Raw genomic sequence first — 27,042 nt, 5'->3', positions numbered from 1 at the left:
CGCGCCAGCCGGCCCCGCGGGGATCGGGCGCAGAGCGCGCCGCGCGGCTCCCGGGCGGCTCGGGCGGCGAGTTTCTTTGTCCCGGACCCGGGCTGGGCGCGCAGGCCGCCGGCCGCCAGCAGAACCGCGACCCGGGCTCGGGGCTGCGGCGCCCACGTGCGCCCCGCGGGCCAGGGCGGGAAGCAGCGGCCGCGACCCCGGGCGTCCCCCGCGCCGAGCTGCCGGCGTTCGGCGGCAGCCTCCGGCCGTGAGGGACGCGGAGACCTCGCCTCTCGCGTCCCCGAGGGCGGGCCCGGCTCGCCCTCGGGGCGCGGTCCGGGGCAGGGGGAGCCCCCGGCGCGCGCTCCTGTACCCGGACTCTCCGCAGACGCGCGCCGGGCGAGCTCGGGGACCGAGGCGCTCCTCCGGCCGCTCCCCCGCCCCCCAGCCGGCCGCACTGCCGGGCGAGCCCTGAACGCGGCGCCGGCCCGGGATGCCCGGAAAGCCCCGAACCAGAGCGGGAGCGCGGGCACGGCGGCCCGTGTGTGCGCGCGGGAGGGGCTGGGCGCACACCCCCGTCTCACCTGCCGCGCGCTGCGCGCCTGTCCGTCCGCGGGAGGCGCGCGAGAGGAGCCGCGGCGTCCGCTCGGGCGCGCGATATCACCCCCCTTCCCTCCAACTCTCAGCTAAGTTTGGTCCCGTAACGCACAGCCGCACCAGAGCCCGGGGGAGAACTCGTCTCCCGACTGCGGCAGCGGGGGCTCGCGGCTGCGGCCCCGCGGGGGAGCGGCAGCCCCCCACTACCCCCACGGCCGGGGTGGGGGCGCGGCCGGGGCTCGGGGCGCCCCCCGGTCCCGCGCTCGGGCACGCGGCGCGGGGCCTGCCGCAGCGCGGGCGGGGCGCGGCGGGCGCTAGGACCGCGGGGCGCGCGGGCGGCGCGGCGCGGCCTTAAACCCGGCCCAATGCCGCCGCCCGCGCCACTCTGCGCGCCCGGGGCTGCGCGGGAGGAGCGCTCGCCGGCCCCTCGCCCCGCGCCCGCCCCGACACCTGTTCGCGGCCGCCGGCGGCACGCGGGTCCAGCCGCGGCGCCCCCCGCCCCGCCGCCGCCCGCCGCCCGCGCTGCGCCCATGGACGCCCGCCGCGCCCCGGGAGCTGCCTGGATGCTGGCCTTGGACGCCTAAAGTTTTCCCTTCGGGTTGTGCTATCCTCGCCGTTCTCATTTTTTGGAGGGGGGCGCGGAAGGCGGATCGGTCGCCGCCACCCGCGGGAGACTCCCCCCCACCCCCCCCCGAAGGATTCCTGCTGATGTCTGCAGAGTCGCTTAGAGTAAAGACGGCGCATGCCTTCCCGGAGTCAGGATCCGTGCATTCTGACGTAGCCCGTGCATCTTAAAACCCCTATAATAACCCCCGGCATCCAAGTTGCGATGGCCATTCGGATCGCGCGCCCCGTGGAGAAACTACGGGTCTGCGCCCCTCGGCGCGGCCGGATGGGATGAGGACCTTCCTGCCTGCGGAGAGCCGGGATCTGCCCGCAGAGACACGCAGATACGCGTATCAATATGTCAGGGTGTGAGCAGCGAGTGGTGGCCTCTTAGACTCCCCGCGGTCTGACCTTGAACCTGTGCCAGCGAAACAGCAGACCCCTTGTATTTATGCATTGCATGGATTGAAGAGGAGGACCTTGTCTTCTCTCTCTGCGGCCGCAGCGCGGGAGGGGAGGTGGATATACCTCGCCCGGTGTCTCCCGGGTTGGCACCGTCATTATTGTTTGTCGCTGCGCCCCGAACGCCGAGGCTTCCGATGGCTCCTCTGGGTGAAGTTGGGAACTATTTCGGCGTGCAGGATGCGGTACCGTTTGGGAATGTGCCCGTGTTGCCGGTGGACAGCCCGGTTTTGTTAAGTGACCACCTGGGCCAGTCCGAAGCAGGGGGGCTTCCCAGGGGACCCGCAGTCACGGACCTGGATCACTTAAAGGGGATTCTCAGGCGGAGGCAGCTCTACTGCAGGACTGGATTTCACTTGGAGATCTTTCCCAACGGTACCATCCAGGGAACCAGGAAAGACCACAGCCGATTCGGTAGGTATACCGTTAACCCTTTACGGTCCGTGCTGGCATGTTCGGATTGTAACTACCGAGAAGGTGGCCGGGAGGGGGTGCGGGAAGGGGGTCTCTCCCTCTCTCTCGGTCTCCGTCTGTCTCTGTCTTGCTAGCTCACGGGGAGGGGGAAAAAAAAAAGCCTCCGGAATTGCAGATCTGCCGCTGGCACCGATGCGGGTCTACATTGAAGGGTTTTTTTTTTTTTTTTTTTTTTTTTAAGGAGGGCATGATTTATAAATATAGCACAAGCCCCTAGTTCTGTTGCATCAGATACACGGGGAGGTCGGGTTTAGGAAGTTTTGAATGGACTGATTCCACGAGTTTAAAGCTTTAATCATTAACTACTGAGAACTTACAATGCATTTTCCTGAAGGCAGTGTTTATCATCTTGTGCCAAATGAAGTTTTCGCCCCTTCCTTTTTTTCCTCCAATAAGTATCCTGCTTGAATTGTAAATTAAGCGTAAGTCTTATTCCCACCGTGAGGGTCTGGAACCCTTTAGGCGAAGGTTGCTTGATGGTTCTGTTGGGAAGAGCACTGAAGTCGTATTTTAGCCTCTGGGCTGCAGGGGCAGAGGCGCTGGGGGAAAAAGACTCGGGAAGGGGCAGGGCGCTCACCAGGGGCGTTTGTCCTTCCAGCCATCGAGTTATTCCCTGTGCTCTGTAATCTCCATGGTGTGCAGCCCTGTGTGGGTTTCCTGGGTGGCTCTGGTGTGAGTGTGTGCGCGCGTGCAAAAGCTGCGAGCTAATTTTAAAGGACATTCCGAGGATTTCATTTCCCGAGGAGGGTATTTGTGACTCAGCACGGAGGGCTGCAGACCCGAGGGCTGGTGACTGTCCCCTGTAATGACTGCACACACGTGCCTGCTAGGCCACCCAGAGCCCGGCAGCAGCGGCTCAGCGAGCACACAGTCGGGGGGTGGGGTGGGTGGGTCTTGGGTTTTTTCCTTACTTACCAAAAAAAAAAAGGGGGGGGGGGGTTTGGGCAACAAGACTGCGGGAAGGAGTTAAGTTGAGTAAACCCACCTGACAACACTTAAACTAGGTCGTAGAAACAAAGTCCTGCGGTGCTTCTCTTGCTCCAGCTTTAAGGCCAGATGTCGAAGGCGATCTAAACTATCTGTGAGGTTCGTGGGCTGCAGACGATGCCGAGGGTGAGCGCGGCTCGGGCCTGAGACGGGGCTGGCCCCGGATGCACGAGCCGCGGGACCTTCTGCCTCGGCGCAGCCCGCACTGAGCCCGCGGGGCTGAGCGGCCCGGGCTGCCCCCTTCCCTGCTCGGCCGCCTTCAGTTGCGGAGACGCGGCTCCGGGAGGCGCAGGCGCTCGGGCCGCTGCAGGGCGAGGACCAAACTTCGCGCAGGGGCTCCCTCCGGCCGCCCCCGGGGCTGCGGCCGAGCCCGCGCGGCGCTCCAGGGCCCCGGCGGCCGGGCGGGCGGCGTGGGCGGCCGGGTGCGGGGGCGCGGCGCCCAGCGGGGTCCCCCGCGCGCGGTCCGGCAGGTGCCACTCGGCCGCCCGGGCCCCGCGGCGCACTCGGCGGCCAGCTCCGCGCGGTCCTAGACGCGCTCGGGTTCGGCTGCTTCCCCCGCCCCGCGCGCCCTCGGCTGCGGGGACCGCGGCGTCCCGGGCGCCCGGCCGGCTGGCGCGCTGCGGCCGCGTGTAGGGGTCGGGCTCCTTTTGCCCGAGCTGCGTCCCTGGGCGCTGGCGGCGTGCGAGCGCGGGCCCAGCGGATCCGGCCGCCGCCCGGGCAGCGCGGCCGCGCGCGGGGTGGGAGCTGCCGGAGGCGCGCGCGGCAGGGGACTTGGCGGCGGGGCCGAGGCCCCCGAGCCCCGTCCCTTGTCGGAGCCCTCTCCCCGCTTCGACGCTCACAGCCGGGTCTCGGCAGCGGTGGGCTCGCGGCGCCGGAGGTGGGTAGGGCCGGCCGGCAGGGCCGGAGCCGCGGGGAAGGGAGGGGGACAAAGGGCGGCGCGGGCGGCGGGGGCCGCGTGCCATTGTTTCCGCTCCCGAGCGGGGCTCGCCGCCCCTCTGCGCGCCCTGCGTGGCCGGGCCCGGGCCCGGGGAGCCCGCGGTGGGCGCTCGAGTGCGGCCGGCGGCCTCGTGTGCGGAGCAGCCGAGCCCGGGCCGGGCGCGCCCGGGACCCGCGCAGAGAGACGGGGAGGCCCCGGTTGGGGCTCCTCCACCCCACCCCCACTCCCACCGTGGGCTTTTTTTTTTTTTTTTTAACGCAGTCACCTTTCGTGTAGGACGTTCGCTACACGCTACCGAGTCATTAGGAATCCGGTGACTCTGCCACGGGGACAGCGAGGGACCAGGGTGGATGGAGGGGCCGGGGACCGGAAGGGGGGCGGCGAGAGGCGCGCTCCGGGGTCAGCCGCCAAGGACGCTGGCGCGGTGGCTGCACAGAGACCGGGAGACAAAAACCCGGCCTCGGCACCCCCACCCGCAGGGCCGGAGGGGACACGTCCGCTCCCGGTCCGCCCGGCGCAGTCGGGCTGGGAGGCCGGGCAGCGGAAGCCCCGGCCCGGGGTGGGGTGGGGGTCCGGCCTGAGCCCGGGGGTCGGCGGGAGCTGGCGGCGGGGGAGGGGCGCGCCCGGCGCTCGCCGCGCCCTCGCCCGGGTTTGGATGCGGCTGAGTGGGTGGTGTGCGCAGTGGGGGCGGGGAAGGAGGGCGAGGCGGGAGGCGTATTTCAGCTTGCATCCGGTGGCAGGGAGACGCGCCCCCGGGGCGACAGCAGTGCCGCGGTCTCCCGCTGCGGCAGGTCCCAATATTAGCAACCTCCGCAGCGCCGCGCGGCCGCGCCTCCCGCCCTCGCCCGCGGCCCCGCCCGGGGCGGCGGGGGGCGGGCGCTAGGACCCGGCGCGGGGCGGGCGCGGGGCCGCGGCCGTCCCACCTGGCGCCCCCGACCCCGCCTCACCTCGGGCCCTCCCCGCCCCCGCCCCGCGGGTGCCCCCCTCCTCGCCCGCCGCGCTCCGGGCCGTCGCTCGCGCCCCCCGTGTCGCCTCCGCGTCGCCAGGAAGGCGTCGCCGTGGGTGGGGGGTGAGGGGGGCGCGCACGGTGGTTGAAGCGGAAGGTGCAGCTGCTACCTGGCACGGAGCGGCGGAAGGACGCGGGCGGGAAGCGGGCCCCGCCCCCGCCGCCGCAGGTGACTGCAGCTGCCGGCGGCGCGGCGGTGACCCTGCGGCGGCGGCGCGGGCCGTGGGGGCGGGGGCGCCCGGCGGCCGTCCCGGCGGGAGCTGCGCGGTGGCAGCTCGGGGGGGACGCGGAGGGGGCCCCCCGTGCCCCCCGCGGGGGTGCTGCGCGGAGCTGAGGCCGAGCCGGCGGCGGGGGAGCCCAGGCTCCTGCCTCCGGGGGACAGGCCGGGGCAGCCGGACGGTCCGTTTCCTGAGCGCGTTTCTCTTTAGAGCTCTATGCTAGGCGGGAGAAGCGAGCAGAACGTCAGCTGAAGAAACGGAAGCGTGGAATAATAAAAAAGTCCGCGTCGGGCCTGATGCGCTCCGTGCCTTGTCTCCTGGCGCGGGGATGGCTGCGTCCCTGCCCCTCGCCTTCTGGCCTGAGCGCAGCTCGCCCGGGCCGCCTGCATCAGGCCCAGGGCTCCCGGCCGGGGCTGCCCCGTCCAGGGGTCAGGTGACGTTGTGCCAGAGGGGAGAAACACGATAAACAGCGTGCTTTAAACAGAGAGAGGGGAAAGCGTCTTTTTTCCAGGGTTTTGCACTTGAAACAGTTCTGGCCGTCTGGCTCTTCAGTATCTCAGTAGGGGAAAGGCTGCCTGTTTAAGGAGCTGTTTTCAGGATAGGTTCAGGTTGTCGAAAAATCGGCGGGCATATGGTTCCCGTTCAGTCAGTCATTTCCCAGATGAACTCTGGGGGTTGCGGGCATTCAGGCCCTGAGATGACTGGTGTGGCAGCCCTGGTGTGGGGTTCCCCGGCTAGCAGGGAGCTCTTGAGGGTGGGGGTGGGGGGGGAATCTATTTTTGAGAGCCTCGTGTCATGGCTCTCTCCACAGGCTGCACACATTCTTGTCCTCTGAAGAATGCAGCTCTGTTAAATGTTGGGGGCTTTTAGGCTGGAGGTTGTTTAACATGGGCTGGAGTGGAGCAGCTTCCGCCGGCCCACCCACTTCCCATGGCCAGCGTGGAGGTGAGGCCCCTGCAGAGGGGCTCCTGGGAGCTGGGCCAGCTCTGGGGCAGTGGTCCGTGTGAACAGAGCTTGGGGGCTGAGCACGTGTACCTGGTGAGTCTGGAGCAAGGATGATGCCCTGCTGAGGTCATTTTCCTGAAGTGGTCCCAGGAACTGACCTGGCCTGTTGGGGACCATAGATGACCACAGGGCATCCTATGACCTCCTGGGCCAGTGGTGCATCCCCATCAGAACCGTTGCCTGCTGCGAAGGGGATGGCCAGAGGTCACTCGTCACTGACTGTGGGCCTCCCAGGCCACTCCATCACTGCCCGTTGCTCTGGCTCTTCTGAACTGCCTAAGAGAGACAGGCCACCGGGGACACTTGTGAGGGCACACTTTAACTTCAGGCACAGCATTCTCTCCCTTCCTCCCTTTCTTCCTTCTTCTCTTTCTAGCTCTTTCCTTCTTTCCCTCCCTCTCCCATTGGTTGTGAAGCATTTCACCGTTTCTACACAGAAGCCTTCTGGGCTGTTCCGGAGCCCATGTGAACAGACGCTGGGGGAGCGGCCCCACTCCGGATCAGTGTGGCTGAAAGCACTTGCTTGGCAGCGGCTCAGGCCCAGAGACAGGTTCGCTGACCTGGCTGAGGTTCTGGAGTGTGTGGTGGATACGATGGTCGCAGGAATAATAAGGGTTGCAGACTGGGCGGGGCGGAGCTGGTTGCCAGGTGGCCGGGCCTTTCTGGCCTTGCAGCATTGCCCTCTCTGCGTGTTGGGGAACAGCTGGGACTCAGATGTGCTGAGTTCTGCTTGCCCTCGAATCATGAGGTGCCCTTTTGCCTCCTTTTGAGGCCTCTGCTTCTCAAGAGCTGCAGAGATGCGGGTACTGGTGTGAGATGATGAAGCCTTCTCCACCTGGGATCCCTAGACGTGGTCCTCCTTACATAGAGCAGCCTTCAGAGGCTCGTCTCTGGTCTCATTCCTTGCAGGAGGCCCCTCTGGCGCCCCTTGCCCAGCCTGAGTGAGCTGCCCACCCTTGAACACTGATGGTACCCATAACACCTCTCTCTCACTGCGTCTCCCACATTGTGATTGCATTTATCTGGTTATTTGCCCTTCCTCCCACTGGATAGGAAGCTCTGTGAGGGTGTAGGCTAGACCTTGTTTGTCCTCGCATCCTCAACAAAGGGCGTGGTGCTTGGCTTACAGCAGTGACTCCTTAGTTCGTTGATTGAATGAGTGAGTGCATATCTTGTTGATGCCAGAAGGAGATAACAAGGTAGATATCTTACTCTCTTCGTTTCCAAAATGTATAATCATTTCAGAACTTAAGTCCTTTAACAAAAAAGGCTATGTGCTGTGTGCACAAAAAACAATGTGTTAATAGTCTGCACACACAGGAGGTGCCCACCTTCCATGTTCTGTGTGATGAGAGCACAGTCCCAGGAGCTCACCTGCTCTTCCTTTCTGCTGCTGCTTCTAGTCCTGGGCACTGGGTCTACAGAGTCTCATCCAGGTAACATCTTCCAGTCACGAGTGAGGGAATAACTATATGAAAGTGGTACAGAAATCACAGATCCATGAGAAGAGGTAAAAGTGATGGGACGATGTGCCTAGTCAGTAAGGACCTAGGCTTTGGAGTCTGATTGCTTGGGGGCAAGTGATCCTTAAACCTGGTGTCCCCATGTGTCACCTGGGGATTAGTGTATGGTAATACCTGGGGCTCTTCTGAGGGCTGAGTGACAGCAGGCCCCTCACCGGGCACAGACTAGATGCTCAAGGAGTCCAGCTGTTACGATTGTCACTGTAGATATTCTTACTCCTGATGTTCTGCAGACCAGCCAGTCACATGGCTTTGTTAGATTACGTGCACTCTTTTTTGTTAGGTCTGATGGGCAGTGTCGGTTAATAGTCTCAGAGCTGCTTCATGTTTAGGGAAAAGAGAAAGATCATCAAATACCCTCTTAGAAGGTGCAAGTATCTTTTAGTTTTATGACTTTCAGTTTTGTTAACATTGTCTATTGAATCAGTCAGCTGCGAAGGGGCCAAGTGTTTTCATTTTACAATGAAACTTGGACATTAGTGAATTCCTTATACTATTTCAGGGTAACTATGATTTATATTGTGTATTTTCAAGTAGCTAAGAAGAGATTCACATGTATGTGACTCCTATAGGAATAAAATGCTACAATGCAAGTTATTTTTAATCGTAAGAGTTAGTCGTAGTATAATGACATAAAATGATTCGTCAGTGAGGGTGTGCATCTCACATGAAATGACTCTCATGGAACTAGTGCCTTGTTTGTCTTTCCATTTGCTTTGTGAAGTAGGGGTGACTGGTAATGAACTTACTTCAGATGTATTTTTCACTGGAGAGTCGCAGGTCATCAGATCCAGAACGCAGTTCGTAACTTCTCTTTATATTTTTCCACATACTATTTTCACACTCTGTTAAAATACATAGTTTTGCAGGTACAGGTAGACATTTCTGTAAACTGTAAGCTCAAAATATTTGTTGCATTTTGTGCTTGTAGCAGAGTGAGGAATACCTCTTTGTAAGAAATCTCTTCCCCTTTGTCCATCACCTGGGAACCTTTGCTTTGCTCACTTTCTGTAGTTCACGTCTTCTTGTGATTGCAGCACAGACTCTTTTGTGAGAGTTGCAAAATTAATTGTTTAAAAATCCATGTAAGTGCTTTTTTATGAGTCACATGAGACTGACTATAGCACAGTGTTATCCTTAGTTTTTTTCCTAAACTCTTAAATGTAAGTAAATTTTTTAACTTTTGGAGACTTTTTTTAAAACAACTCAATATTTGGTATGTGTGAATGCCAGGTTTACACAAAGTGTAGCACTTTAATACAAAATGGAGAAAATGGCTACGCACGAGTGATGTTAGCATCGTCCCAAATACACCAGTGGGTAATCACGTTAAAACAACAATGCAGTTATAGAACCTGGAGCCGCTGTTGTGTGCCCATAAAATTCTGGATTTATGCCCAGCTTAGGTATTGTTATTCTTAGTGAGGTAAGAAAGGCGAAAGAAGGAAATAAAAGAAGATCGTTATGTTGATTTGATTTTGGGATATAGTATTCCGTGACTATTTTAAATCAAGAGCATTTTTGGAATCAGCATTTTTTTCCCCCCAGAATATTGTGTTATCTTAATTGCTTAACTATCTCTTTGGGGCTTAGATAAACACAGTGAAAATCAATACTTTGTTTAAGCAGAAATACTTGGGACGTGTGTAGGCTTTTTAGTTTTCCAGATGGAGCTCAGTACATTTATACAGTAGACAGCTGGATAATTTTTGGTGTAAACCAAACAAAGTCTTTGGTTGGCATCTCCTATTCTTATTTTGAGGGACATTGACCCTTCTCTGAATAGAACTTTTTTTCCAATCCATGGCTATACACAGATACTTAATTTCACATTTTTAAAGTGGAAGTAAGTTTTCTTTACATTATCCTCTTTTAAGTTATTAGAACATGTACGTTGGTTTATCTGACATGGCACTTCTTACCATATCTATGTAAAGGCTAGCTTTTTTACTTAAAAAACATTTTGTTTGTTATGTGTCACGTTGATAAGTATTTTTGTTTCATTTTGTAAGATAAAATTTAGTTGAAAATTCAGTTCTTTGCGACAGTGGTTTTACGAGAAGATACTTCTCGAGTGAATGTGCGGCCTTCCTCTTAGATGCTCCCGGGATGCGGAGGCTCGTGGGGAGATGCTCTGTGCTCTGACCTGTCTTGCTCTGCTGTCCGTCTCGCAGGCATCCTGGAGTTTATCAGTATAGCGGTGGGCCTGGTCAGCATTCGAGGCGTGGACAGCGGACTCTACCTCGGCATGAATGAGAAGGGGGAGCTGTACGGATCGGTAAGTGCCGCGAGAGGCCTCGCCAGCCTTCCTGGGACCTGCTCTTTCTCTAGGTTATAAATAGAAATGAAACGGTGGTGGGAAGGGGAGTGTTAGTTTTCACTTTTTGATGAGAACCACTTCATTTTTATTAATAGATATCAGCCCTGGATATTCACTAGAGCAGAGTTTCTAAGCAAATGCTTTATTTATATGCCAAACCATTTTCATTATCAAGTAAATAAGAAATGCACAACTGTGAAAAATCACATCTTCTGGTATTGAATGGGAGTTATTTTTGAAATGAATTGAAATGATCTTCTCCCAAGCTTTGCCAAGCATTGTAATTAAAACTAGAAATAGACCATGCAGTGAGTATAAACCCTTTCTCTGAGCTACATAAGATTTTCATCATGTAGAGAGAGAAGGGAGATGGAAATTATTGTCAGATATTCTTGTATGTGAATAAGAATATAAAAATATAATAATTATTTGCAAGTATTATGAGTTTCTTTTTTCCCTGTCTGACTTCCCTTCTCCACTGGGTTGTAAGCTCCTTGGGGGAGGCAGAGAAGAGCACTCCCTGTAGCCCGCCAGGTGTCAGGCACGGTTCTAGGTGCCAGCAGAGGGGCGAGGGGACAGAAATGAACAAGACGGAGTCCCTGCTTCTGCTTTGAGAGGAGGGGGCAGACTTGACGCCTTTGTATCTCTTTACTGCACGGTTTCTAAAGCACAGTGCATGGTGCACAATAGGACCTGAATACCTTTTTGCTGAAGGTATGAGTGTGAATACTAGGTTATCAGTTACTGCATACTAATCTGAGTTTTCAACAAAAGACTTGTGAAATCAGCCTTTAGTTTTTCATTGCTGTTATTGGTGGTCCAGTGAGAGTTCAATCCGTATTATCTGCAACATGAGAACTTTGGTTAGAATCTACGAAACGTGGACATTAAAAGAGTCTCAGAAGGGGAGACATTCTGGAGTCCTCTGCTGACAGAAATGAAGGGCATGTTTATGCAGAATCAGGAGAAATTTTTCTAGATATACTTTTTTCTTATTCATATACTTGTAACTGTGTGTGTGTGTGTGTACACACACACACACAGACAAGTGTTGGGAGGGTATCAAACTTTTACTCAGAAACTGCAGGTGACGATAAAGGGTATAGTTTGAATATAACGCTCACTGCTTTTCATGACACGAGGACGGTTTTTCTGCCTTGGTAAAATCTGAGCGTAGACTGGTTGATTTTGTTAGATATTTGTCTCTTTAAAAAAGTGCTTCCTTGAGAGAATGGATTATTTAAAAATATGTTTTTAAGCATACGACTGAGGTTAGCTTTTTAAACACAGTTCTTAGTCTAGGTGAAGTTATCTACTTCATACATTATCTTTGCCAACGCTTTTAATTGCAGAGGTACAAGATGTAAGGAAGCTTTAAAAATTTTAAGACATGAAATGATGTTCTCTTTTTGTCACCCCTCACTTCCCCCCTCACTTTTAGGTCCATAACGTGGGTTTAATTAAGTCTGTCATCGCTGGACTCAGTAGAAGGCTTTCTGTGTTGGGGCACGGTCTCACCTTTCAATGGGTGGAAGGGAGTGTGTGTTTCATCACCGTGGTCTCCAGATTTTTTTGAGTGTGAATCTCAGCGCCACATCTTAAATTATTTGAAAATTGTGTATATAAAGTGTAGTGCATACATGTTAGGTTATTTTGTAAAACATGCATTAAGGTAAAGTGTCTTGAAGGCAGCGAGGAGCGCGTGGACAGAGGCCATGCTGCTTGACTTCCATCCCTGGGCCACACGGACTGCAGGTGGACTCGTGTCTGCGAGGCCTTGACCGGTCGTCAGGGCCTCCGGGGGCCACCTGCCCCCTCCCCACCACCGCCCTCCTCCCTGTGGCCCCATCTGGGACAGAGGAGTCACTCTTCCCTCCTTTTGTGGCTGTCATGCCTCGTGTGGCAGTGAGAAGGGGGGGACACCCACATGTCCCCTTTCATCCTGATGAGATGGGGACAAGGACAGAGAGAAACAGGCAGCGATTCTGTTATTAAACACTCTGGAAGCGGTAGCCAGAGGAGTTTGCTTGTGTGAAGTTGTGTGAAGCTCAGTGAAGTGGAGAAGGTATGTTTCTAAACACTGGGGAAACCTTAAAAACACTGACCTCACTGGGAAAGAAGGTAAATAGGAGATTTGGGGAAATAGCCATTACTTTACAAAGTAAGTGAATGTGTAAATGTAGCAAAAATGAATGTAAAACTCTATGTAGTTCTGTTTCCAAGATTACATTAGGATTAGATGTAAAAGGCCAGAGGTGGATGGGGTAATATTTCTTCAGTAAATACGTAGGATTCTGACATCCTGTTAGATTGTGGAAATAGGAGAAGCGCTATAGCTGATGTGTATCATGATGTGATGTAAGGAAAACCTGAGTCATTCTGACTCTGGGATGGAGTTTGATTATTGGATCCACGTGTTCATCCAGCAGCACCTCCATTCGTTTGCTCATTTGTTCACCAACACTCACGCCTACGTGGTGCCCAGCGTCGTGCTACATGTGCGACAGCGCAGCAGACATCTCGAAATCTGGTGGGAGAGACAGGGGTGATTCGGCGCAACATGAAATGCACTGTATCAGAGGACTCGCAAGTCTCTTGGGAGCCCAGAGGAGTGTCTGCATAACTGCTGGGGGGAGCTGGATGGTAGCGCTTAACTGGGTCTTGAGGGATGAATAGGAGTCTCAGGAAAGAGAGGGCAGACGAGGACGGGCACGTAACCTTTCAGATGGAAATACGAGACTATCCTGCCTGGGTGAGATGCAGGGAGGATGTTAGATCTCACACGCACTCATGTGAGTGCATATACTTAGAGGATTAAAGTGTTAGAGAGTTAGGGTACATTTGTCACTTTTGTTCTTATCAAAGAGACTAGAAGTAAGGCTCAGTCACGTTTAGGGTCTTGATCTAAATTACCTAAGTATCATCAAAATACTTCAAAGTGTCAAGGATAATTGACTGTAGTAAACATTTCTTTAAAAAAGAATGCCTTGAAAAAAACTAGTCAGTTTCAAGAAGCCTACATTTAGCGAGAGATGTTGACCTTTGCATTAAAAAGCGGCAGCACAGTCCGTGCTGGAGTGCTGCAGTGCTGCAGTGCAGGTAGGGCCTGTGAAACTGCAGTGACACAGGGAGGTCGCGCCCGGGACCTGTAAACGTGGGCAAAGGATGGAGCAGGTTTATGGTTCGCATCCCTTTTAGCACCTTTATTCTGTCCGGAGTTTTCATTCCTGTTGGTCTTTCCCACTGGATTAAGCTCATAGGAGCTGGTCTCTGCCTTTACAGCCTGTGTGTTTCCCGAAGGCCCTGTGGTGTGTGTCACACGCAGTTGGCAGGTGGGGTTTGTCACCCCAGCTATTCAGCCATCACGCCGTGTCTGTGCGTTGCGTGTGGACAGTGATACCCAGGATGTCACTCTCCTCTGGGGCGTCTGCAGGTGGGACCCCGTTTAACTGTTAAGGCAGAAAGGGAGGGAGCGGGGCGACTTGCTCCCGGGCCGGAGCTCAGGGGGCCCAGGAAGGACGGAGACCAGAGGTGGGGCCCGGCCACCAGCCCGACAGAGGTGTTGGTCACACAGGCACCTGTGGTCTAGCCAGTTTGTTGTTGCGTTTCCAGGACACTGCTGGCCCGGTTGGGTTTACGTGAGTCCATGTAACTGGCAACCAAGGTTTGACGGGTTTGGACTATGTTTCCAGTGCACAGAGACTTAAAAAAGCCCAAGACCTTAGCTGGGGTAGTTGTCTCTAGTGGGTGGACCTGTGTGAGCCAGAGCAGTCCCTCGTGTGGTGTGTCCACGTGTGCAGTGTGTCCGTGGTGTGCGGTGTGTCCACGTGTGTGGTGTTTCCATGGTGTGCAGTGTGTCCACGTGTGCAGTGTGTCTGTGGTGTGCAGTGTGTCTGTGGTGTGCGATGTGTCCGTGGTGTGCAGTGTGTCCACGTGTGCAGTGTGTCTGTGGTGTGCAGTGTTTCCATGGTGTGCGGTGTGTCCACGTGTGCAGTGTGTCCATGGTGTGTGGTGTGTCCACGTGTGCAGCGTGTCCACGTGTGCGGTGTGTCCACGTGTGCGGTGTGTCCACGTGTGCAGCATATCCACATGTGTGGTGTGTCCACGTGTGTGGTGTGTCCATGGTGTGCGGTGTGTCCACATGTGTGTTGTGTCCATGTGTGCAGCGTGTCCACATGTGTGGTGTGTCCACGTGTGTGGTGTGTCCATGGTGTGCGGTGTGTCCACGTGTACGGTGTGTCCACGTGTGTGGCGTGTCCATGTGTGTGTGTTTCCGTGGTGTGTGGTTTTTCCACAGTGGGGGGAGCAGGGGAGCCAGAAGGACCACACATCCCAGGATGAAGGAGTGTATCCCCATCTGTAAGAGGAAACTGGAAAGTATCTCAGATCCTCAGAACCCCGTTTGCCTAAAATCGTTTTTATCACCTTATTTGAACATGTACAGACACAGACCCCTTATGCCCCTTTGGCAACTGCAATTCAAAACACGTTTCTGTTACAATTTGCACTGGACGGTGAGACCAGCAGACTGCGAAGCGGGAGGGTGGGTCTCATGGAATGGGCGATGCTACCTGACGGGCTGAGACGCCTCGTCGCTGTCCCGGCTTTGAGCTCTGCGCACCTGTCCGCATGTCTTCCTGTGCAACTTGCAGGGAAGCCAGGTGTCGCCTGGCCTTCACTGACATTCCGAGGCTGTCGTTTCTCTTCCCAGTAGCCCCGATGGTGAGCGCCGCACTGTGCGGTGCTGAAGGTGGCTGTAGGCACAGACACATTCTTGGCAGCAGTCTGTGGTTATGGGCGGTCACCGGGAGGGTCTAGAGTGGCCTTAAAAGGATCCCTTTACTTTTTCATGAAATGAAGAGCCCCCAGGTTTGGTCCTTTATCCTCCTGGGGGCTGCAGGTGCCGCTTGTGAAGACGTCCCGGGCTGGGAGGCCCTGGTGGGGGCGGGGGGTCCCTGCGGTCTACGTTAGGTGTCTGCGGCACCACCGTGAGCGGCTTGGGGACAAGCAGAGTGAACGTGTGTTTTTATGGAGCAGGACCCTGTACCTAGTGGCCGGTCCCCACTGGACTTAGCAGTGTGTCATGTGCTGTGTCAGTTCAGGTGACTTTGATGGTGGAAGGTCAGGCGTGTCCTGTACGCCGAGTCTCCAAGGAAAGTCATTCCTCTAAAGGAAATGAAAAGGGTCATTTGTGCAGCAATTTCCTTGATGGCAGGTGTGCTCTGGAAGTGGGCGGTGTGAAACAGATACTTTGTGCGATAGAGCAAGGCCTTCAGTGGCACGTGTACGTTGCCAGTGTTCCGAGGATCAAGTGGTGATTCTTTGATGATGGGAGGGCAGTGCCTCAGAAGGGCATCTTCTGTGTTAGCTGATTTAGTTCGTAGAGTGTCCTTGTTCTAGAGGTGATGGGAGTGAGAGTTCAGTGGCTTAGCAACTGACTCAAGGTCACACAGAGAGTAAGAAAGGAATTGCGATTTGAATGTAGGTCAGTTAGTAAACCTTGTCTGTTACACATGTGTAAGAGTGGCCATCTGTTTATGTGAATTAAAAAAAAAATATATATATATATATATTTTTTTTGCCAGAAATAACCCTGTATTAGAGCAGAATTGTAGTGTCCCCTTCACAGATAGAATTTTGACAATTGTTCCTTTCTAGTAGCCTAATTTTTATTTGGTGGTTCATTTGTTTCCTTAGCATTTATGCTCCTGGCCATTAATTAGTGGAAAATCCTCTTTTAAAAAACTTACCTACTTACTTATTTAACTTTAGTCGAGTTTTTGTTGGTAAGTGGGGAAGCGGCCTCTGCTGACAGTCTGAGGTGCGTGGAGAACTGTGAGAGGTAGCGGTGGCAGCAGTCATGGCGCACAGGTCTGGAGCCTTCGCAGGCTTTGGGAAGGACCCGGTTTAACCATCAGAGCTCGCGGGTCGGGCTCAGCAGACCCGTCTGGGAGGAGGGGTGGGAGGAGGATGGTTCCAGGACCAGGGGCCATGCTCCGTGCGCGGGGATGGTCTCTCTTTGGGGTCGAGGATCTCAGAGCAGAATCGTCCCTGAGTCTGTGCCCCGGTGCCTCCCTCGCCCCCACATCACGCCTCTTTTCAGAACAGGCTCTCTGGGGGCTGGAGCCTGGCCTGCTGCAGGGACGCTGGGGACGCAGGGCTTCCGCGTCTCCTTCCAGGGGCCCTGCCTGCCCCCCTCCCCCCCCGCTCCCACGTTCCCCGCCCTGTCGCTGCCTCCACTTGCTCCCACACTCCCTCGCACACGCGTTTGCTTTCACAAAACCAGAGGCCGTGATGGTGTCACTGCTCACATGGGCCGCCACTTTCGTAAGTGCGGGAGTAGACTTGACCCTCGTGACTGCGGGCTGTGTGTTTGCACGTCTGTCTACCGGCTGAAATTTGCACGTGACCCTGAAATCGTGTCACTCACAGACCCGCACAGAGAAGCAGAAGCTGTGTCTCGTGAGGGCAGCTCCTGGCCAAGGCCCTACGCGTCCACGTCACTTCCTGCCTTCAGCTCCCACTGAGCAAGCATCCTTTCCGGCATCTATTTAGTGCCACGGAGCCCACGTTTTTGTGCTTCTCGTGGGTAGTTTTGCTGATGAGAATGCCCCCGCGGGGCCTAGTGCTGAGATGCTGTGCAGCGTCCCAGGTGCTGGAGGCGGGCGCGTCGCACGGAGGAAACTTGTATCTTAGGGGAGCCTCTGTCGGCCTGAGTCACAGCCCCGCGTCTGCGGCTACTGAACCCACACCATTAACCTAAACAGAAGCAGACATCAAACAAAGTTATGCATCGATTGTTTGACGAAAACATTCTGAGCAGAGGCTCCCAGGAACCTTCCCCCGTGTTTCCCTGGAGCCGTGGTCCAGGGCCCAGATCCACACGCGACACCCCAGGCAAATCAGTGCTGCTTCCTCCTGGGGTGACCTTGGGGCTGGTTCAGGGAGAACTTGCAACTTTGAGGGGGAGTCAGGTATGCAAACCAAGGATTGCAGTTTGATGTGATGGATGTCGGGATTGTCTGCAGGAAGCGCTCCGGGAGCTGAGGGACGGGAGCCTCATCCTCGGGCTGGGAGGAGAAGTCAGGATTATTCAGAGGACGTGGAGGGGAAGTAGGCAGGTGTGCTCGGGGAGGGACGAGCTGGTGTGAAAGCAGCTTCAGGGCTGCAGGGTTTGGAGACGTGGCTGCTGAAGGATCCTGATTCTGTTATCTTTACCACCCCCCATCCCACAGGCCCCATCTCTGCTTCTGTTTCTCCCAGCTGCTGCCAGAGGCCACGACGCTGACATTTGGAGGGTCCTCCACTGTCAAGGTCATGAGCCGTTCAAGGGGTGCTTCTGCCATGCTGCTCCGTGTCCTGGCCTGGGAGGTGCCCTCGAGCCCCCCAGAGACCCCCTTGCCGGACCCCCCTTCCCGCCGCCCCTCAGGACTGGCGCGTGCACGTGTCTGTCCTTCGGCCTGGGGAGCTCCGCAGCGTCCGCACAGGCGGCTGAGAAGCGTGTCTGCCTTCCCGGCGCCCCACTGCCAAGGCTCCCCAAAGATGGAGAGGTCACGGCGTGGGTGGGGCCCCGCGAAGGGCTGTAGGGTGCTCCATAGTCCCCTCCTTCCTCGGTCTTCTGCGGTTGCGATTTTCCAGAGAGATCGCTGCGGCAGTCTGCTTTTCCCTTGTGAGGAAGTGCCCACAGCTCAGCTCCGTGTTCTGAGCACGGACTTACCAAGGTCATGCCAAGGGCACCCAGCCCGGCACGTGCCAGGCTGGCTTTGCGGAGGCCTGGAGTGGCTTTGCCCGCGCGGCCGCCACGTGGCCTCCACTCCCGGCCCGAGGCTCCTCTCCCTGCCCCCCTCCCTCCCATGTGCCTTGTGAATCGCCGTGTGGCAGGTCGTTTTCTCTGGACCCTCTTGGGCGGCGTGTGTCCTTTTTCTTTGTTTCCCTGTCTTTTGAGTAGATCCTCAGGTCACTGCGTTTTGTTGGGAGGTTCGGGCCTGTCCTTGCGTCCTGAAGAGTTTGAACTCGGAGATGAAGTGTGGAGTGGGGGAAGCACGGGGCCCGGGACCCCAGCTCTGTGGCTCGTGGGCGGTGAAGCCTTGGGCATCCTCCCGAGACCAGTGAGGCTGGGACTGGGAGCCAGCGTGGTGACAGCGCGCGGCGAGGACGGGGGAGGGGGCCCGGGGCGCGGCCGGGGCGCGCAGCTGCTGCCGGGCCTCCTGCAGGGGTGCGCGTGGCCGCGGGGGACGCGCCGTCCTGCCCGATACGGGCGCTCCCTGCCGCGTGCAGGCGCACGGAGACGGGGGTTCTCGCAAGTCTGCATTCAGAAGTGACGAGCTGGGCCGTGCTCTGGGAAGGTACGTAGACGGTTTCCTTCCGACCCGCCGCGGCGGCGCCGGCAGCTGTCCGCCGGGCAGCCGGGTGTGTGACGGGGCTCGTGGACCGTCGGCTCAGAGGCCGCGCACGGTTAGTCCACCCGCTCACACGAAAATCTCAGGTGGGTTTCTGTGCTGAGGACGGCGTCTCCTCACGATGAGGACCGGGCTGGCGTCCGCCGTCCACGTGCCCCCGGAGACGCCCCCGGGCCGCGCGCCCACCTGGAGCCGGTGCTTCGGGCTGGAGACGGCCCGCCTGGACGGCTGGGGCTCGTGCCCCGGGGAGCAGGGCGGCCCGCTGTCGGCGTTGGCGCGGTCGCGTCCTGCACGTGGGCCGTCAGCAGAGGGGCCCCGGGGGGATGGGCCGGTGCGCCGCGTGTCAGGAAGGACCAGCAGCAGCGGTCAGGCGGCCACGTCTCCACCGCCGGGCCGGGGCGGGGGCGCGGTGCTGGGGGTCGAGCGGGTCCAGAGAGATCTGGGCTGACACGAGCCCAGCCGCAGCTGGGGGGGGGGGGCCCGGGGAGGGAGCAGGTGCCAGAGCCACGCGTGTGCCACGTGTCCCCCACTGGGGGGGTCTCTCTGTGTGTCGGGGGCGGGCGTGACGGGCTGTGTCTGAGAAATTCCAGAGCCCCGGTGTCCCTTCTCTTCGACGTTGCCTTTCATCAGTGCACACATCCAGCTTTGCCCCAGCTCCGGGCACTCTGTGACTTTGATAACGCTCTGTTTTCCTACAGGATTTGGTTTTTCTTGCCAGCAAGTTCCCTTCAGGCAGCTCGTGACGTAGGGTTTGTTGGTCGGGCAGACGTGCGCTCGTGAGCCATGTGTTTCGAGGCCAGCGCTGGGGGGAGGTCAGCGGCAGGCCCCCCGGTGCAAGACACCCTCCAGGAGGGGCCATCCCACCGGTCCTCCAGGGAGGGAAGGAGGGGCCCCTGTGCCAAGGCCGTGGCTCCTTCGGCGAGGCAGCAGCCTCCCTGCTTGGTCGCTTCTGCAAGCTTTGCTTGGGTCTGTGTCTCTGCAGCGGTAGCGGGTGCTGCACCTTTTAGTTGGTTTCTTCCCCTGTCTTCCAGCCACGCTGCGGCTTCTTTTCCATTTCCCGTTCGGGGCGTCCTCCCCGGGCCACGGCGCACAGCTCTGCCTCCACCCTGGATGCCCCGGGGCCGGGTCGTTGGGTCTTAGGCTCAGAGAGACCCCGGACATCGCTGGTCCGGTCCCCTCTCTTCAAGGAGAAGGAACTTGAGGCCCAGGGTGGTTAATCAGCCCCGTCTTGTGTGTGTGTGTGTGTGTGTCTGTGGGAGGCTGTCATTCCTCGGCCGTAGAAACCCTGTGAATCCTTCAGCTCTTCACAAATTGTCTTTGGGCTTACACTGCCATGATCTTGGTTAATCTTTCAGTTTCTCTAATGTTATCTCTGCCACCCGAGGCCTGAATTCACCCTGTTTTGTCTGCCGTAGAAAATCTTTGGTATGTTTTTCTGTTTCTGTTCTACCCCCTGCAGTGCATCCAGCAGACAAGGTGGTTGGGTCCCATTGTCTCTGCCTGGTGTCCTTCATGATAGGAATTATTTCCGTAATTCCACCTCCCAGCCCGAAGCTCTCCACTTCTCCCCCATTGTCTGTCCTGCTTTCAGTTTTCACAAAGAGTAATATTTAGCTTGAAGTTTTTTCAGCTTTTGCAAATCTCTGATGTGCGTTTTAAGTGGTCCTTGAATGACTTCTCTTATCAGATAATCATTCATGAGAAGAGATGTTACACATGATTTCTTTTTTACTTGGTGTTCTAAGATCCTAAGAGAAATTTCATGAACTTTTCCTGTAGGGTTCTTGGCAGAAGAATCGAATGTGCATTGTCTACACACAGACACAAGCAAAACTATTTTGTAAAGTGAATATTAAACTTCTCCAATTTCAATTCTGCTCAACCTTGGGCAGGATTTTCTTTCCCCCATCAGTCTCTATCTCTGAAAATATATTGCAAGTTTATGAGGTCACATGATTTGCTAAACAAAAGTCCATTTCTAGGGTAGCTGTTAAGGACAACCTCTAAGTTGTCTGGTCTGCCCCGTGGTGCACATGGCAGGTTCTGTCATTGGCTGTGTGGCAGGTGCCACGTGACTGGTGAGCACACGGCATAGGAGATGTTAGGGTCCCCCCTGCCCCGATTCAGACTGGGCCCCACCTTTGAGCCACAGATACCTAGGTAAGCAGCTTCTGGAGGGAAGCTGATTTCTGGTTTTTGTTTTGTTTGGTGGGGGAGGAGTGGGGAGAACGGAGGAATTCTTACTTTTCTGTGTATTTGAAGAGACAAACGCTGCCCGTCTGCTTGCTTCGTTTTGTGTACGTGGACCCGACGTAACTGACTTAACTGTTCTCACAACTCCCGTGGCAGTTTTGATGGCCAGGATCATGGGTATAAAAGCAGGCCCATCGGGAATGGTGGGGATTTTGAAGAGGTTTTGAAAACTGGGCCTCGAGGTGAGGCATGTTGAGGGCTCAAGGGGGCTGATCTGCATGGAGCGTCTAATAAAATGAGAACTAGTGCCTTCCCTCCTGTTCTGTGTGTTCGTTGCTTTCTGTTTGGGGCCTTCTCCCGGGAGAGAAACGTTAAAAGACCTGGCCTCTTATTAATGGTCCTTTCGTCAGTATATTTAATCACCCTGGTCCTTGCGACAATTCCCATGAAGACTTTACTGCTGGGTTATTAATGAGGAAGGGACGTCCCTACGAGTAATCGCAGTTAAGGGGGGTTAATTACCATGACTGGGGGAAGCGGTAGGCAGTAACTCATAAAAGGTTCCAGAACTGCCCTATCAAGGTGGTTTCTGACCTTGGGATTTACATCGTGAGTTTACGCAGGGAGTTTCAGCAGCCCGTTGGAGCTGGACACAAGCAAGCGTTTGGATGGTGTGGTTAAAGCTACACCATGTGTTTATATGAATGAAAATGGAAATCGTGTTTTAAAACAGCAGCGTAAGTCTGTACGTTTTCAGTGAGAACTCTTAAATCTCGAATTTTGAACTTTTGATTTGAGTTTTTAATTGGCCTGGTAATGCCCGTGTGCGTCACATGTTTTCCAATTGTCAAATAGTTAAAATTAGTGTCCATGTGCGTTTACGTCGTATAACATTCCTGAACGTTCTCCGGGGTATGCTGCAGTTTTCACATTATTATCTCATACTTTGGTTTTAATAGGATCGGTAAAAGTTTTGAGGTTTTAATTTCAGTTTTTCCCACTGCTCAGAATGTGATGATATAAAATGGAAAGAGGTTTCCACAGTTGCTAACGGTCACCAGATTTTGTTCCAAAGCATGGGCTTCGGGAGACGTTTGAATTAAATCCATATTCTCCACCCAAGCCTGGTGACATAATCCAGCAGTTCAAAGGTAGGTGTACCATAAACAGCTACAGTTACATAATCTAAAAAGAAAATTAAAACATGGAAATACAATAAAACAAGAATTGATCCCTTTATAGTGGAATACTCTATAAACCGTCTGCATTGGAAACATGTGGTGAGTTTTAAAACATCTGAGTTCTATAATTCTAAAGTGTGTAGTTTATTTGAAGGCAGAACCTTTTTTTCTCCTCTGTGTGTATATACGAATACAGGTTAATACATTTTTTTCTGTCCCGATTTGTGTCCATTTACTTACTTTTAATTCACAGACATCACCTTGGAGTACAAAGACATGACGTAATATATTCACCTCGACTAAATATTTTATTGCCAGATACTGAAGTCTGATCATAAAGAGATTAATTCTGTGAACCTTGCTACTTTGTCTGTCTTTGTCTAAAACAAAAATCACACATTCACATAAACCCAGATAGTAAGAAGAAATTATTTGAAAGCATATGCATGGTATAGAAAGGTATCAGAGTCTTTTACTTTTATGGTCGTTTAAAGTAAACAGAATTTTTTTAAGGTCTGCAGGTTTATCTGAGTGGCATCACACCCCTTGTGTGATGGTTACAGGAGCTGAGCTGGACCAGGGTTTTGCAATGTAATGTGTGCACAGCCGTGTTTAACTAGTTAACTGAGTTTATCCATCCCTTCCATGAAGCAAATGACTGAACTCTTAACCATCACAAGAGCTGCTGTCTGTAGATGACACTGTTCTACGTGGAACAGTTCCCTTCATTTTCTGCATTGCCTAGAAAGTTCTGTCGTGTGTGTAAACAGTATTACAACAGCCTCATAAGGGGAACAGAGCCGTGTTTGCTGTGCAGTGAAAGGTTAGTTCAGTTTCTGACCTCATTCAGCTTCTTTTAAAGATTTTATTTCACAAATGGACAAAACCCCCAAAACATGTAAAATGAGGCTCGGCTTCAGTTCTGGACTCATCCGTGTTCCGACCTTGGGGGCAGCCTTCCCCACGGCAGTTCTGTCCATCCTCTCCATTTTCTCTCCACCTCCACCCGTTCCTCCTGCAGAATGAATAGTGTTTTTAAACAGTTGCCTTTGAGGTAAAGAAGAAAGGCAGCAGATACGACCTGTCAGAATCGGAGCATGGTCCCTGGAGCCCGGGCCTGCACAGACTGGGGGCGTCGGAAGGGAACCCCCTGTGAGTGTAACATGGAAGGTGCGGGTCTGGGGCAGGTGACCCTGTCACCGCCATGACAGCATCCTGGGCCTGGGCCTGTGGCAGGTGGCCTCACCTCCAGGACCCCATCCTGGGCATTTTCTGAGGAGAGCTGTTGGCTGAGGTTGGTTCCGGTTCTGAGAGGTTCTGACATCAGGAGTGTGCACAGCCACCTGGGTGACCGAGGGTGTCCTGGGCGCTGGGCACTGACCCCCGGCTACGCGCCTGTGGTGGCCTGGCTCAGGTGCTGGTCACTGACCTGCTCCCGGTGAGGCTGCCTGGGCGGGGTGCTGTCGGGGGCGAAGCTCGTTGGGTGCCCTGTGGCTCTGAAGCCAGGCCCCTCGCGCTGTGCAGACCCGGAGGTGGCCGTGTCTCCTCCGGGTCCCCCAAGGCCATTGCCCTGCAGGTACGACTCATACAAAGCAGGTAGAGGCCAGGACGCAGCTGGGGTCCAGGAGGAGGAGGGAGAGCCCTGTTTTTTACGCAAAGTATCTGACAGGTAATGCGATTTCCTGCTGAGAAAAAGAAAGCTTAATTTGGATTCGATTTTCATTTCCTTGGTAGAACTGAAGGCTCTACAATTCCATACTTTGGTCCACTTTAGTAAGTGGAAAATAAATGAGCATCGCTTGTTTAGAAAATTTGCTTAATCACTGCAAACTCAAACCAGACATTTTAAGCCAGGAATAATCTTGTCTGCAAGGAGAATATTTATTATACAGATGGATGTAAAGTCTGAAATAGCTGTTAATGGCTTTAACACACTCTTTTTATTTTGTCTGTTTTAGTGGAGGTGACATAGAAATCACGTTCAGCCTGGTCTCCCCAGCGCAGGAGGTCTCCTCTAGGTTTGCTCGTGGAGGGAGGTGAGGGGGCCTCTCTGCTAGTGCCCAGGTGAGGGGAGCTGCAGGTGCCTCTTGCCTCCTGCAGCCCTCCTTGTCCCCACACACCCAGCGCCAGTGGTCCAGGGGTTCCTCGTCATTCTGTCTTGCTTGATGCTTTTTTTTTTTGCTTTTCCCTATTTCAGCTCACTTAGCAGAGACTTGTCCAAGGAGATAATATTTTGTTGCCAACCTTCTCAGTATGTTTTGATCCCCTAGAAGAGCACCTCCCAGGAGGTGCGGGTCACTTGTGCTTCTGGGTGGTTTAGGCCTTTGGTGAACGGAAGAGCAGTGTGGGGAAGGCGGCTCACGCCGGCCTCTGGGTTTCAGCATCCTCAGTTTGACACACCCCCTTCTCCCCACCCTCCCTCTCTGGACGTGTCCGTGGCAGTTGGAGATGATGGCTTCTGAATCAGTGCACCAAGTTGTGTCCTCACGTGTGTAAGTGTGTGTGGACGTGTATTTGTAGATCTTATTTACGTGAGGGGCCAGCTGAGTAAGAGCAAGGAGAATGTTTGCCACGGTCATTTTCGTGTTTATTTTTCAACACTGCCATCTGGCAGGGTGTTGACCTTAAAGTTTCAACATGGTGAGAAGAACAAGAAGTGGGTCCACCCCGTGGCCTCGCTTCTCCAGGCAAAGCTAGAAGCACGTGTTTGTGCCTGGAATGAGTTCATGGCTCGGGGTGTGATGTGTGCATGGCCTCTGGTCCTTACTGTGTCCTTGAGACACGCGGCTGCAGGAGCCCCGGGTTGTGGGGCCCTCAGGCTTTCTTAAAGCTCTGGGGGAGCGTGAAGTATATATAATACCTTCATGAAGACGTGGAGCTTTTCTCCTTTTAAACTGGGGAGGGAGGTTCTTCTGTCTAAGTTCAAGGAATCAGGAGGGCTAGAATAGTGGGCTTTACTTCTTTGGACTCGGGAAGACCCAGTCCTGATAGCGTCGTCGTATTTCAAAACGTGGACCACGCAGTGGCTGCGGCAGCATTCCCCGAGGGCCTGTTCAAAATGCATATTTCCAGACTTTTTTGGACCAGAATTTTAAAGGGTTGGGGATTGGAAATCTACATTTTAGAAAGGCATCCCAAAGTAATTCTTCTGCACAGTGAAGTTTGAAAACCATTCTTCTGGAGTAATAAATAACCTCCAGTGCTTCAATGGGCAGGACATTTCTGACGTCACTGGTAATGTTGGTCTTTGTGGCAAAGACTTTATGAAAAATACGCTGAAGGGGAAGCAGCTCTCTGAGACTCTTCCTTCGAGAAGGCCGCCCCCCAGGATGGTCGGCAGGCTAATTGCTGTGGTGAAAACGGGAACGGCTCGTGGGGTTAGCCGCCTTTGCCTGCGACTCATTCAGACCCTGGCCACGTGGAAAAGTTTAACTAGAAAAAATTTAGACTCTTTTGTGCTTTAATCATTATGAAAACAATAAGGATGTAGTTAAATTTATAGAGGTGAGAAGGTTTTGCAGAATGCAGGTGAAGTGGGTTAAAATCGGTATCTTCTCACCAGTGATATTATGTAGCAATTGCTTTACCTCCCGAAGGTAGCTAATTTTGCAACCTATGTGCTTTTGTTTTTTAACAGGAAAAACTAACCCAAGAGTGTGTATTCAGAGAACAGTTTGAAGAAAACTGGTATAACACGTACTCCTCAAACCTGTATAAACACGTGGACACTGGAAGGCGGTTCTATGTCGCATTAAATAAGGACGGGACCCCCCGAGAAGGAACGAGGACTAAACGGCACCAGAAATTCACACATTTTTTACCCAGACCGGTGGACCCCGACAAAGTACCGGAACTCTATAAGGATATCCTAAGCCAAAGTTGACAAAGACCATTTCTTCACTTGAGCCCTTAAAAAAGTTACCACTATAAAGGTTTCTCGCGGTGGGTTCTCATGATTTGCTGTCATCACATCAGCTCCACTGTTGCCAAACTTTGTCGCATGCATAGTCTGATGGAGGCGAGGAGGGGACGTGCTGATTCTGTTCTGTGCTCCAGGCTGGTCCTCCTGCGGGGCCCCCTGCCCACTGCCGGGTGGGTGGCGGGTTGTGAGCGGAGGGCGGGAGGCCACGAGGCCATGGGGTGGGGGCGCGTGGGGGCGCGGCGGGGGCCACAGAGAGGACCAGCCGGCGCATGTGGGGAGAGACATGCTTTCCCGCCACATCTCCTGTCCTCCATGCTCACGAGCACAGCTGCCACACCTGGACGCGTCGGATCCGGCTGGCGGTCCTCGCGGGGCCCGCTGCACCTCCAAGGGCAGGAGGGCGCGGTCTGACCGACAAGACTGTCTCAGTTCATTGCCACGGGTGCCGTCCCAGTGAATTTAAAGCAAAGACCTCTTAGTAAAAAAAAAAAAAGAAAAAAGAAGAAAAGTTAAATTTATTTATAGAAATTCCAAAGGCAACATTTTATTTATTTTATATATTTATTTATTATATAGAGTTTATTTTTAATGAAATATGTACAGGCCGGATTGGCATTTTGGAAGCTTTAGGCTCTGTAAGCAGTAACAGCAGCGTCCGCTACGAACCTGTGGTCAATTCGTGCAGCGAACGTGGCGTGCGTGGATTCGAGGCGTTCGAATGGCCCTCATGTCCTGAAGGCGACAATCGCTTTTGTGCCCGTGTTATTGTAAACTAACGCTTATCGTTCATGACACTGAGTATCCACTCTTCAGACTGCTTGTTCCATAGCTTATCCCAGAGGATTAAAGATAAACTGGGTCTCAAACTTTTATTCTGTGTCTGTAATATTTCCTCTCTCATAAGTGACTTCCTCCAGCATTGTAACTTCACAGTTGGAAAATATAAGGGTTGGTATATATCCTCCTTGTCTAAATCTATCACAGAATATACCAAAGCTAAACAGTAACTGTGCTTTTATTTTAGTCGATTGCCAGAACAACAGGACTCATCAAACCTTGTATTGGTTTAGGATTCTCAAAAAGGGAAAAAAAACAGCTTACTTGGCACAGTTTTTTTTTTTTTTAGGGGACAAGAATGAAAGTCAGAACAACAGGGTAATTCTTATAAACTTTTTATTTGTGCACTTGGCTCTCAAATATGAAATTACACAAGTCATAGGGGTCATTGTAACA

The 27,042-nt window shown here is 54.4% G+C and overlaps 1 protein-coding gene across 1 annotated transcript; it reads left to right on the top strand.

Annotated features, from left to right (window-relative positions):
- The first annotated feature begins 1,781 nt into the window (after window positions 1-1,781).
- Window positions 1,782-25,814, top strand: FGF9 (fibroblast growth factor 9). Its single transcript, XM_057707695.1, has 3 exons — window positions 1,782-2,058; window positions 9,969-10,072; window positions 25,525-25,814. Exons 1-3 carry the CDS (start codon window positions 1,782-1,784, stop codon window positions 25,768-25,770), a joined length of 627 nt encoding a protein of 208 aa, XP_057563678.1. The 3' UTR covers window positions 25,771-25,814.
- The last annotated feature ends 1,228 nt before the right edge of the window (window positions 25,815-27,042 follow it).

This window comes from Hippopotamus amphibius, chromosome 14 (assembly GCF_030028045.1).
Source record: "Hippopotamus amphibius kiboko isolate mHipAmp2 chromosome 14, mHipAmp2.hap2, whole genome shotgun sequence".
NCBI classification, from domain to species: domain Eukaryota; kingdom Metazoa; phylum Chordata; class Mammalia; order Artiodactyla; family Hippopotamidae; genus Hippopotamus; species Hippopotamus amphibius.
Note: the sequence above shows the minus strand (reverse complement) of the source record. Positions and strands in the feature narration are given on the sequence as shown.

What these genes read in the sequence shown, in the direction of transcription:
- FGF9 (XM_057707695.1), top strand. Translation starts at nt 1,782, where the DNA reads ATGGCTCCTCTGGGTGAAGTTGGGAACTATTTCGGCGTGCAGGATGCG. An exon ending in GAAAGACCACAGCCGATTCG is followed by an intron (nt 2,059 to 9,968) that starts GTAGGTATACCG and finishes TCCGTCTCGCAG; the next exon opens with GCATCCTGGAGTTTATCAGT. An exon ending in AGGGGGAGCTGTACGGATCG is followed by an intron (nt 10,073 to 25,524) that starts GTAAGTGCCGCG and finishes GTTTTTTAACAG; the next exon opens with GAAAAACTAACCCAAGAGTG.